Source organism: Trachurus trachurus, assembly GCF_905171665.1.
Source record: "Trachurus trachurus genome assembly, chromosome: 8".
In the NCBI taxonomy this organism is placed as follows: domain Eukaryota; kingdom Metazoa; phylum Chordata; class Actinopteri; order Carangiformes; family Carangidae; genus Trachurus; species Trachurus trachurus.
Window position 1 is genome coordinate 1984319 of NC_139905.1, and position 12659 is coordinate 1996977.

The 12659-nt window shown below is 41.7% G+C and overlaps 1 protein-coding gene across 1 annotated transcript; it reads right to left on the bottom strand.

Moving 5' to 3' along the window:
• Positions 1 to 5801: 5801 nt before the first annotated feature.
• LOC310989450 (keratin, type I cytoskeletal 13-like) lies at positions 5802 to 12375 on the bottom strand. Its single transcript, XM_083976523.1, has 8 exons — positions 12251 to 12375; positions 11382 to 11638; positions 10263 to 10345; positions 9597 to 9753; positions 8979 to 9140; positions 8130 to 8255; positions 7210 to 7430; positions 5802 to 6061 (listed from the first exon to the last, which is right to left on the bottom strand). Exons 1-8 carry the CDS (start codon positions 12372 to 12374, stop codon positions 5959 to 5961), a joined length of 1233 nt encoding a protein of 410 aa, XP_083832649.1. The 5' UTR covers position 12375; the 3' UTR covers positions 5802 to 5958.
• Between the last annotated feature and the right edge of the window lie 284 nt (positions 12376 to 12659).

The window sequence follows — 12659 nt, forward strand, 5'->3', positions numbered from 1 at the left end:
AAAACTCTGAAACTGAAACGAGGACAAAGATCAGAGGAGGAGAAGGACAGACAGGTGGACAGGTGTGTGGTGGGCAGGTGGACAGACAGGTGGACAGGTGTGTGGTGGACAGGTGTGGTGGACAGGTGTGTGGTGGACAGGTGTGTGGTGGACAGGTGGACAGGTGTGTGGTGGTTGAGTCCCGGCTCAGGTGACGGTTCAGTTCAGTCTTTGCCAACAGAGCGGCGAGTTCTTCTTCTTCAACTCGCTCGCTGCCAAGTTTACTATTAGTATTGGACTTTTCCAGGTGTGGTGGGTACTCGCTCTGTTACCGTACTGTTCATTTTGATATTTGATATAATTATTGACCAGTATTGTTGAATTATTTTAACTGATCAGGAACAGACCACAGTGATCAATGTGTCTCAATATGATGATGATGATGATTGGCAGAAAAGTCGTTATTGTTGTTGTAGCTGACAAAATAAAGAATCATTCCAACAGCAACAGCAACAACAGGACCAAACACGGCAGCACAGCCCCCCCCCCCCCCCCCCCCCCCTCCCTCCCCCGATCGCTCACTGTGTACAAATCTTCTATTGATCTATTGATAATAATGTCATTCCTAAAAAAAATTAATAAAATAAAAAAAAAAAAGACAGGTGACGCAGCATCTTGTACTGGAAGAAGAATTATTAAAGGAACTAATGGCACTTCCTGTTTCTGTTTCTGTCTCTTTCTACTTCCTGTGTCTCGTTTGATTTTCTGCCTCTGGAATAAAAAACGTGAAAACAAAACCGACCAATCACAGAGCTCGTTGTTACGTCCACACAGCAAACAGATGTTCCTGAGGATCAAAGGGCAAACAGGCTTTTATTTTATTTTTTTAAACAAACTCTATTATCATAATAAAGACGTTATACAAACATGACATCATTCAAACAACATGACATCATAAATAATATGACATAACAAACATGAAACAACAGTGAAGTACAGGGAGTGCGTAATAAATATCAGAAATAGCAGAGCTTGCCAAAATAAAAATACTATGTATCAAGATGCATAAGTATACATTTGATCAATAAAAAAACAAATATATATAAATATATATATAGAGAGAGAAAAGAAGAAAAAAAAAGATCAGTAGATAAATAAAAGTGCCACATAAAACAGTTTCATTTGGCCTCGTCTGGAGAAATCTGGCTTTATGGAAGTGAAATTTACCCAACAGACACAGCAGTTCAACATTTAAGAATAAGACCATACTTTCACTTACCGTATTTTCCGCACTATAAAGCGCACCGGATTATAGACACAGTCGGCAAGCAAGGAAACGTCACTTCCGGTTAGGGCCGTGGGGGAAAACAAACCGTGTCCCCCATACACACTCATGCAAAAACGCGGCATTTTAAACCTTTGTCAAAGGCTTTTTCGCCGTCCTGTCTTAGTTTTAATCACATGTATATGCTGACAGAGAGCTATATTTTTAGAAACTCATCACGATCTGGGTCGATTGTTGTCCGTACATTTAAAAATATTAGGTATTTCACAGTCAGTCATATTTGTCTTCCCCCACGGCTCTGACGCTCTCTTAGTCGTCGCCGGCCGGCTCTAGACACTCGTAGACACTGCCTGAGTTATTGTGTATTATTTTGCACCGCAAATAAATTCAAAAACCACAACCTGAACTTTTATATCGGAACTTCGCTCATCTTCTCCAAACGTGTAACGCTCTGACCGGAAGTGAAGGTTGCCGACCCTGCTGACTCGGTGTAGGCTATGGCTGTGAAAACTTTATATTTTAAGATGTACGGACAGCAATCGACCCAGATCGTGATGAGTTTTCTAATATATAGCTCTTTGTCAGCATATACATGTGATTAAAACTAAGACAGGACGGCGAACAAGCGTTTGACAAAGGTTTAAAATACCGCCTTTTTGCATGAGTGTGTATGGGGAAAACGGTTTGTTTTCCCCCACGGCCCTAACCGGAAGTGACGTTTCCTTGCTTGCCGACTGTGTCTATAAGACGCACCTTCAATGAATGGCCTATTTTAGAACTGTTTTCATATATAGGGCGCACCGGATTATAAGGCGCATAGAATAGAAGATACTGCAGTCAAACTGGGGTTGCGATATGCGTCCACTAGATGGAGCTGTGCTAAAGGGAATGTCAACAAAACAGTCGGATAAAGTCAAACAACTTTATTAAGCGTTCTGACAACTCCGTTCCCATGGTAACGTTGTTCAAACGTTAATGCATATTAACATATTGCATATTAACAATATCTCCCAGCCTTGTTCACTCTTCTCCCAAACGTGGAGGGGAACTTTTCCCTGATTCAATAAACACGTAGTAAAAGAAACAGTCTGATACCACTAAATCAAACGTTAGTGCATAACTCAACATTGTTCAGTTACGTAAACACGTAAAGCTCACTTTTTCAGTTCATTCCCCGTCCACGAATCCCTCGAATTCTTCTTCTTCAGTGTCCGAATTGAACAGTTGGGCGAGTACGGCATTCAACATGCCCGCCGGCGGCTCCCTCTCGTCATTCTCCGAGTCAGTGTCGCTGCTGTTGCCTGGCAGTTCAGTGATTATTCCTGCCTTCGTGAAAGCCCGGCGCTGTCTCCCCGTCTTGGTGAACGTGTGTTCGCCTTCTGTCATCCACTGCTCCCACGCAGTTCGCAGTCTAGCTTTGAACGCCCTGTTGACACCGATATCTAGCGGCTGGAGTTCTTTAGTTAATCCACCCGGGATGACGGCAAGCTCCGAATTAGTTTTCTTCACTTGTTTTTTGACAGCATCGGTGATAATGGGCGCGCATGGAGTCGTAGATCAATAGGGACGGAGCTGTGTGGAAAAAGCCACCCGGTCTCTTGACGTAAATTTCTCTCAGCCACTCATCCATCCATCCCTTCGGGTTAGTTTTGATGATGACCCCGGCTGGAAAGTTTTCTTTTGGCAAGGTCTTCCTCTTGAAAATAACCATGGGTGGAAGTTTCTGGCCAACCAGTACCACATTGCATCAGGTCTAAACCTGTTAATGAATTCATTACAGGGATAATATCTACCGTATGTAGATTTTAATATGTAATTCTTCCCAAGATGCAATGTAATCACAAAACTCCCTAAACCTCAGTGAGTTGGTGGCTCAGCAGGAGGTCGCAGCCTTCACCTGCAACCTGGACAGGTGGAGTGGGGAGTAAAGGGGGAGGTGGGAGATGGATGGAGGGGAAGGATTGGATCAATTTACCCCATACACGGGGTCAGCTGAGCCACGAGACCACTTTTTTTTGGACATGTTTTATACAGTTAGACTCATTCTGTTTGTTTGTAGAAATATATGTTAGTTAGCAACAAAACTCAATCAAATCAAATCATCAAAGACGGTATAGAAATATATAGAGTAGCCTATCTTTGCTATAATTGTCTTGATGTAGAGATCCTAAATATGAAACGTGGCAAACCCCACTCCCCCCTACAGATAAATGTGAGTAAGTTAGCTTGGCTAGTTAGCTTCGTCTTGTCCCTTTGATTTAAAAACAGTATTGATCGATCAGGGCTGAGTTTTGATTGACAGGTGATGCTCAGAGCAGCTGAACAACTTCAGTTTGAGTCCAGGCTAGCTGTGGCTAGCTCACAGCTAACGTCAGGTTGATGCTGTAGCTAACTCTGTTAGTTCAGCCGCTGTTAGCATCACGTAGCATGTTTTGTGTTTTACAGGATGTTCAGTGCTCCTGTCAGGATGACCTCTGACCTTTCATGTTGCACCATCGTCAGGTCAACAGTTTAATGTGTCCTGTTAGCATATTAGCATGCTAACCTGCTAAACTAAGATGGTGGTAAACATTCAACCTGTCAAACATCAGTTTCCTGGTTTATATAGTGAGTCTGTGGCTTCAGAATTAGTTTAATGAGAATTAATGAAATCAGTTATAAATATATAAATATTGATAATAATGATAACTAGAAAATTTCCTCTCGGGAAATTTTGAATGGGCCACGGGAGCTACTGCGGGTTGTGCCATCTCTGTCAACATGGGAATCAAACCCACGATCTTAAGGTCAAGACAGAGCTGATCAGACAGACACATGATCATCTTTCTATAAGCACTGATATGGAGGAGCTGTAACCACATTAGGTTACCTGTGTGTGTGTGTGTGTGTGTGTGTGTGTGTGTGTGTGTGTGTGTGTGTGTGTGTGTGTGTGTGTCACATGAAGTTACCTGTGTGTGTTAGAGTGTGGGAGAGGAGTGCGCGCTTCCGCGCGCATTTGTATGTTACCTGTGTGTTTTGATGTGTGTGTGACTGTAATCACATGAAGCTGGCTCTAGAGTCTGTGTGTGTGTGTGTGACTGACTTGACACATAGTTAGTTAGTAGCTGCATCCTGTGTCAGTCTGATTTAGCTGTGTCGGTGTTTATAAACATTTAAACGAGCGCCAGGTGGATTGTTTATGAAGTTAACGAGCTCTGGCCTGAGGATCAAAGAGGTTACCACGGCGATAGGGGCCCCCGCAGGCTGAGACAGACAGAAACGTGGAGAAAAAGAGCCATTTTCTGCCTCTGCACCGGTCTCACATTAAGGCTTAGCATGACAAAACGGTAACTCCTATCAGAACAAAACACAGATCAACGTTGCTCTAAGGACTTACTGAAAATGTTGGTACGATTTGGTGTTTCTACAGTAAATATTTTGGCGACACTGGCAGTTTTAAAACATCAGGCCGTTCTGCTTCTCTCAGAAAATATTTATATTGGAGTCAATGAGGAGCAGAGACAGACGTGGCCGCACTTAGAGGCTCAGAGTTTAAATTCTGTAAGTCTCACTGATATTTTGAGCAGATGATGAGTGACAGGACAAGTTTGTCTTACAAATTCTGAAAAAATTATGTGTGTAGAGTGTAAATTGTGGCCGGGCCGAGTTTGGAAAGAGAAAAAATCTGGAGTTTTTCTGGCATCTCTCCCACTCTAACCGACGATGTCACGCACTCTGACACGAACATTCCGTCCAATACACACCCATTATAATCTCATAATTTCTCCAAAAATGATCATGGTCATTGAACAGGGACTGATCAAAAACTATATGACCTATCAAAACGTGGAGTAATACGACAATACACAAGACTTGTGTCTACTGTTTAAAGTTTAAATGGAGTCTCTAGGTGAAAGTATGCCTGAGCAGTAGACTTTTGTTAAACTCCGATGATTGGTCTTTTTCGGTCTTTTTTTTTCGCCCGTCCCATTGACTTCGCCCGGGCACTGGTCCCTGCAGCTATTTCATAGCTGTTGGGACCAGTGCCCGGTGCGATTGCCCGTGGCCCTAATAACAACACTCAACTAGCTAAAAACTTTATCAGCAGCTGAGTGTTAATGACTCGGTTCATTAACTGTGTAGGGGACATTTCTGCATTTATTTTGGCGGTTATTTTTTTGTTTTATTTTGGTAAGCTTCTGTTTAACAGGAAGTGATGTAATGTGCTTTTACTAAGAAGTTGGATTTTGTTCAGTTTAAAGATCAGAAATAAATATCTTCTTCTTTATCAGTGGAACTTTGTTAGCTTCATTGCACCCGACCCGTAGGCTACACCCGCCAATACATTGATCAGCAACCGTGACTTTCTTTTTTACTGGTGTTTGGGAAGAGGAAGGTCACTAACAACTGGTGAACGAGTCGTTATCTAATGAACAGTTAATTTCCTGCAGAGCTTTAACCACATTGATGAAGCTCAATGTGTTTCTCGCTGAAGCTCGTGAATGAACAGAAAGTGACTGGGACACGTTCAGGTGAGTTTGATTGAGTTTTTTTATTCCTCCGATTGAAAGACAGACAGACGTTTGGTTGGCATGGCAATGAAAATGAAAATGACAGTGTAAGCCATGCTTCCCCCTCCCTAGTACACACACACACACTCCCTACACACACACACACAAAGACACACTCAGTTCCTCAGGCTGTGGTGTGATTGGTTAGATGGTTTCTTCGATGACCTTTGTGATGACGGTGGTGGTGGTGGTGGAGGACGAGGACAGGCTAGAGGACGACATGCTGGAGGACGAGATGCTGGCGGAGCTGAGACAGAGAGAGACACAAGGTTTCATAAGACACTGGTTCTCTAACTGGTTTACATCAAGTTCAGTTCAGTTCAGTTTATTTCATGTCCCCAAAGGGCAGTTTGGGTTGCAGCTCATAGAATCACATAAAGGTAAAAAACATACAACGCAGAGGCATATATAGTGACATAAAGACGCATCATTATAAATAACAATAGCCTATAAATAAGATATGCACTAATTGTGATCATATAAGAGATAAAATATAGGAAATACCGTTAAAACACTGAATACAAAATCCAAGATAACACTGTTAACCACACCAAGGACCCTCGACTGACACGTTTTAGACCACGGACCCCCATTGGACAAGATATTGAAGCACCAAAAATACACAAATATTTGTTCTGAGACTTAAGAACGTTACTTTTTAGTTAATGTACATCAAAAGTAGGGCCAATGGCGTGACCTTTTGGAAATATTGTAGAGAAATTTCTGGAAAAAAGTGGTACAATTTCTCCAAAAACGTTTAAACAGCGGTTTGAGGAAGACAAATCGCTACTCAAATTCTTTCATCCCTTCAGTTATTAGGTTGGTCAATGCCAACTTTAATGAGTAGGTTTGTGCTTGTGGTTTATTCATCTATTTACTTGCATATTTGCACATTTACATGACATCGCTGTTGGTTTTTGATTTACTGAAAACTGAGAGCTGAGGGTCAGAGTTGTCTGTCCAATGAATGATTGTTATAGGTTATGTGTTGTGTTTTTTCTTTTCTAACTTAAAGAAGAACTATTGCAAATTCCAATACTTTATTCGGCCACTAGATGGGGCCGGTGGTCCAGCGTATCAGATAGAAACATCCTCGCCGGGCTGGCTTGTCTCATAACAAAAAGGAATTCTGCATTTGCTCCAAAGGCACGACACCGTTGGCTATATATTGTGTACAGATAGTTAATGCTCCCCTAGACCTATTTAATGCATATCATTAAACACTTTTTTTTATTGCTATTACTACTGTATTTGTGTGTGATAGTGCTAGTGATACTTTAATTGAACTGGGAGCTGTAAACTGAATTGCTCATATGGGATGAATAAAGTTTTATGAACCGAACTGAACTGAACATTTCTAGAACAAGTGGTCAAATTTCTAGTCTAAATCCTTACGCGCTGGCCTCTCCGTCCAGCAGCCTGCGGTACTCGGCGATCTCCATCTCCAGCCGGGTCTTGATGTCCAGCAGCATCTGGTACTCCTGGGACTGGGTCTCCAGGCTGGCCTTCAGCTGGGTCAGCTGCTCCTCCATCATCACCACCTGGCTCTGGAAGCCGCTCATCTGCATGGCGTAGCGGCTCTGGATCTCAGACAGCGTCCCCTCCAGAGCGGCTTTCTGCAGGGGACAGGGGTCAGGGGACACGGGTCAGGGGACAGAGCTCAGAGGTCAGAGGTCAAACATCTGGACCCCACAGACAGGACACAGACGTCCAGCTGTGAGTCCAGTCCAACACACAAGGTCATAAAGGTAAATATCTAGAGGAATCGATTTCCCTCTGACAAACTACTGTCTATTGATCCAAATGGCTGGAAAAGAAGAGTTGGTAACACTTTACAATAAGGGTTCCTTAATTAATGTTAGTTAGTACATTATTAAGCACTAATTAACTGTTTACAGATATACTAACAATCATTATTATGTATTATTTAGCACTAGGAAACACATTAATTAATGTAGCTTATTAGTAAGCAGTTAATAAATGTTTACTACTCAAAGTTGGTTAATAAATTATTAAGTAATAATACAAGTTGAATAATGTAATTAGTTATCATTATGTATGCATTACTCAGCATTAATTAACACATATTAATGCTTAATAATGTACTAACTAATGTTAATTAAAGGACGTTATTGTAAAGTGTTACCAGATAATGTTTCAATTACAATATATTTCCTTTGTGTCGACTGTGAATCCTGTGATCGTATCTTAAGAAGAAATAATTAGATTGATTGTGATTAATCAGAATTATTGTCATTGTTGTTATAATTATTATTATAGTTGGTAGTCATGGTAGTTGTTGTGGTGTTGTTTACCATGCTCATCTGTGACTGCAGCTCGATCTCCAGAGACTGGAGCTGACTCTTGGTCTCCTTCACCTCCGAGGTGGAAGACTTCAGCGTCATCTCGGTGCTCACCACCTCCTTGGTCAGAACCTCCGACTGGCGACACAAACACACACACAGACACACGGTGAGTCACAGGTTGTATAGCACATTAAACACAAGTGCTGCACAACATAAACACAGTCCAGTGTCGACAATGTAGATGAAAAACAGCATAAAATATCAACATAGATCACTACACTGCAAAAACTCAATATCTTACCAAGAATATTTGTCTTATTTCTAGTCAAAACTAATCTAATTCTACTTAAGATAAGACTCATTCACCACTTTTTACTTCTTTCAAGCAGATTTTCACTTGAAATAAGTAGAATAATCTGATAGTGGATCAAGTTTTTCTTTCTTATTACGAAGACAAAACAACTTCCTTTCACTGGCAGATTTTTCTACTTATTTCAAGTGAAAATTAGTTTGAAACAAGTGAAAATGATCTAAAAACATGTTCATTTTTTAAGTGATTAGTCTTATTTTAAGTGGAAAGTGGAATAGAATAGAAGGACTTTATTGTCCACCGAAGACAAAATTTCTACTACGGTGGACAATAAAGTCCTTCTATTCTATTCTGTTCTATTCTATCCTAAAGAGTTTAGTTTTGACTAGAAATGAGACACTTTGTCAAGAAATGAGTCAAATATTCTTGTAAAGATTTTGAGTTTTTGCAGTGTAAAATGAGGTAATGAGGACAAATAAAAGCTTTACTAGTAATAAATAAGAATAATGATAATGAAAGCTTGAGTTTTGACCGGTGCGTGTGCTCACCTTGGCCTGGTACCAGGCCTCCAGCTCTTTGCGGTTCTTGGCGGCCACCATGTCGTAGTGTTCTCTGATCTCCTCCATCACGCGGGTCAGATCCTCCTGAGGAGCCGCGTCCACCTCCACGTTCACCTGGCCGCTCATCTGGCCGCGCAGCGCCACCAGGTCCTACACACACACACACACAATATGTTAAATAAGCAAATATAAGCAATATGTTTTTAATCTTCTAAATTCTTAATTTAAGATTATGATAAAGATTTTTATTCTGTGGGTAATGGGGGCGGGACTAGATCAGCTTTTGCTTCTCCCGCTTTCCCTTTCGGCCATGTGTATTGTATTATTTGAACTAAGATGAAGTGTGATGATGATGATTTAAATTGACATGCCCGAAATAAACAAATTGATTGATTATATGGAACTACAGATGTATGACATGAATCACAATGTAAGGGGGGGCTGAACTTGATCAGCTTTGCTTCCTTCAGCCTCTTCTCAAACTTGCACAGTATCATTATTGTTTTTGTTTCTTTTTGTTTTTCTTTTACATAAACTGTTTGTCTTTTGATGTGCTTGTTTGAGACAAATAAAAATCTAATGAAATGATGATGATGAGGTGGTCACCTCCTCGTGGTTCTTCTTCATGGACACCAGCTCGTCGGTCAGGCTCTCGATCTGCATGCTCAGGTCGGTCTTGGCCATTCCCAGTTCTCCCAGAAGCATCTTGAGGCCGGCGATGTCGGCTTCAACAGACTGGCGCATGGACAGCTCGGTCTCAAACCTGCACACAGAGAAAACCATTCAATTATAATAATAACAACTCTGAGTCAAGCTAAATTAAAAAATCTACCAATTAAAAACCCAAAGTTAAAATTGACCCTTTGTTTATTTGTAGATGTTTCTGATCAGTTTATTGATCCTGCTGCTGCAGTTCCCTCCGCCACCAGCAGGGGGGGCGCTGCTCTCAGCTAAAATCAGTCGAGTATTCAGAAACAAACAGACTGAACCTGAACAGCTGATCAGAGGGATCAATATTATAAATGTATAAACAGTATGAGGTCATAAATTATATCTAATGATGATGATGAATTATCTTTGCTGGGGATCAATAAGAGATTCTGATCGATAGATTAACTTCCTTCAGTGTCATCAGATATTTTAACCAGTAAAATGTTTTTTATATAGTAATATATATAGTATAGTAATATGTTTTTTATATATTCTAATTGATTAATAGTAACGTCTGATATGAGTTTTATTGATTATTGATCGTGTGTCTGAGCCACTGACTTGAGCCTGAAGTCGTCCTGAGCCAGTTGTGCGTTGTCGACGCTCAGGATGATGGTTCCCCTGGCGATGATGGCGCCCTGGATCTGGAACAGACAGGAGATCAGTTTATAAATCAGCTGCGTCGTCGCGTCTCGACCAATCAGAGAGGAGAACGACGTCTCGACCAATCAGAGAGGAGAACAACGTCCCGACCAATCAGAGAGGAGAACGACGTCCCGACCAATCAGAGAGGAGAACGACGTCTCGACCAATCAGAGAGGAGAACAACAACGTCTCGACTCCAGCTGTCAATCACACGCCCACTCTCTCTCACCAGGTGTGAACTCACCTGTTTACTCAGAGACTCACATCCAAACGTTGCCGTGGTAACCACCTGCTGTTTATCAATGACATCACCCTCTCTCTTCTTTGGAAGCTGTTTTTTTTTTCTTTTCTTTTCTCCCTTGATAACCCTCCCTTGATAACCTTTGATTATTCTAACTTTCTCTCTTTTTTTTCAACAACCAAATCTGAGGTTGATTATTGTAAATTTCTTCCTGCAAAAAATCTAACATCTTACCAAGAATATTTGTCTTATTTTTAGTCAAAATGTCATTTCTAGTCAAAGCAAATCTCATTCTACTTAAAATAAGATTCATGACATTAAAAAGCAGCTTGTTTTTAGACACTTTTTCCTTCTTTCAAGCTGATTTTCTCTTAAAATAATCTGATAGTGGAGCAAGTTTTTCTTCCTTATTACAAGCACAAAACAACTTGCTTTCACTGGTGGATTTTTCTACTTATTTCAAGTGAAAATTTGTTTGAAACAAGTGAAAAGTATCTAAAAACAAGTACATTTTTAGGTGATGAGTCTTATTTTAAGTGGAAAGAGATTAGTTTTGACTAGAAATGAGACATTTTGACAAGAAATAAGACAAATATTCTTGGAAAGATTTTGAGTTTTTGCAGTGTGAAACTTCTCCCAGCCCTATTAGTCGACATGAGGGTGAGTAGATAATGAGTGAAATTTCAATTTCGGGTGAATCCCTATCCCTTTAAAGGGGCTAAATGCCTCTGTTTGGGGAGCAGAAGTCTGCCCAGCCCCCCTGACTTTCCCATGATGCCCCTCTTCCCCCTCACCTGGGCCTGCAGCTCAGCGATGGAGGTGAAGTAGGCGCTGTAGTCGCGGGTGGTGGGTCCGACCTTGTTCTCCACAAACTCTCTGATCTTCAGCTCCAGCGCGGCGTTGGCAGCCTCCAGCGTGCGCACCTTCTCCAGGTAGGTGGAGAGGCGGTCGTTCAGGTTCTGCATGGTGAACTTCCCGTTGCCGATCACGCTCTCCTCCATCCCGCCGCCGAACCCTGCACCTGCACCGCCACCGGCACCGAATCCTGCACCTGCACATTTACAACATTTATTAGTCAAACAGCTCTCTATCTAGCTGAAGCTATTTGGTACAATCAATTAGTGCACTGCAAAAACTCAAAATCTTACCAAGAATATTTGTCTTATTTCTTGTCAAAATGTCTCATTTCTAGTCAAAACTAATCTCTTTCCACTTAAAATAAGACTCATCACCTAAAAATTAACTTGTTTTTAGATCATCTTCACTTGTTTCAAACTAATTTTCACTTGAAATAAGTAGAAAAATCTGCCAGTGAAAGCAAGTTTTTTGTGCTTGTAATAAGAAAGAAAAACTTGCTCCACTGGCAGATTTTTCTACTTACTTCAAGTAAAAAGTGTCTAAAAACAAACTACTTTTTAATGTGATGAGTCTTATTTTAAGTAGAATGAGATCTGTTTTGACTAGAAATAAGACAAATATTCTTGGTAAGATGTTGCGTTTTTGCAGTGTGGTGTGATGTGTTGCTGTAATTATCTGCTGCAATGGAGAGTTAATCTGTGAAGGTTTAAGGACTCTAGGAAGACTAGCGATGGCCTTTGCCAAAGCTTTTTAATGGAGATCTAAATAAATAAATAAATGAAATGAAATGAAATGAATCCTGCACCTGCACCGAAGCCGCCGCCGCCGCCGGAGGAGTAGCTCCTGCTGGCCTGGGAGATCTTGATGCCTCCGCCTCCAGCTCCTCCGGCCATGCTGAAGGAGCTCATACGACCGCCGCCCATGCCCATGCCCATGCCCATGGAGCCGCCGCCCATGCCGCCGCCCATCATGGAGGAGCCCCGAGAGGAGAAGGAGGAGGAGAACATTGTGGTCATCCTGGAGTCTGGAGGAAGAAGAGGAGGAAGAGGAGGAGGAGTGTGTGTCGTCTGTCTTCTCAGAGGGAGAGGAGAGAAGTGAAGAGAGACGGAGATGACTGCTGCTTTTAAAGCTCAGCTCAGGAGCCGCAGGTAAAAAGGGGGCAGAGCCTCGGACACACCCCCACCAACCAGAGGAAGTGTTCTGTTGCACGACCG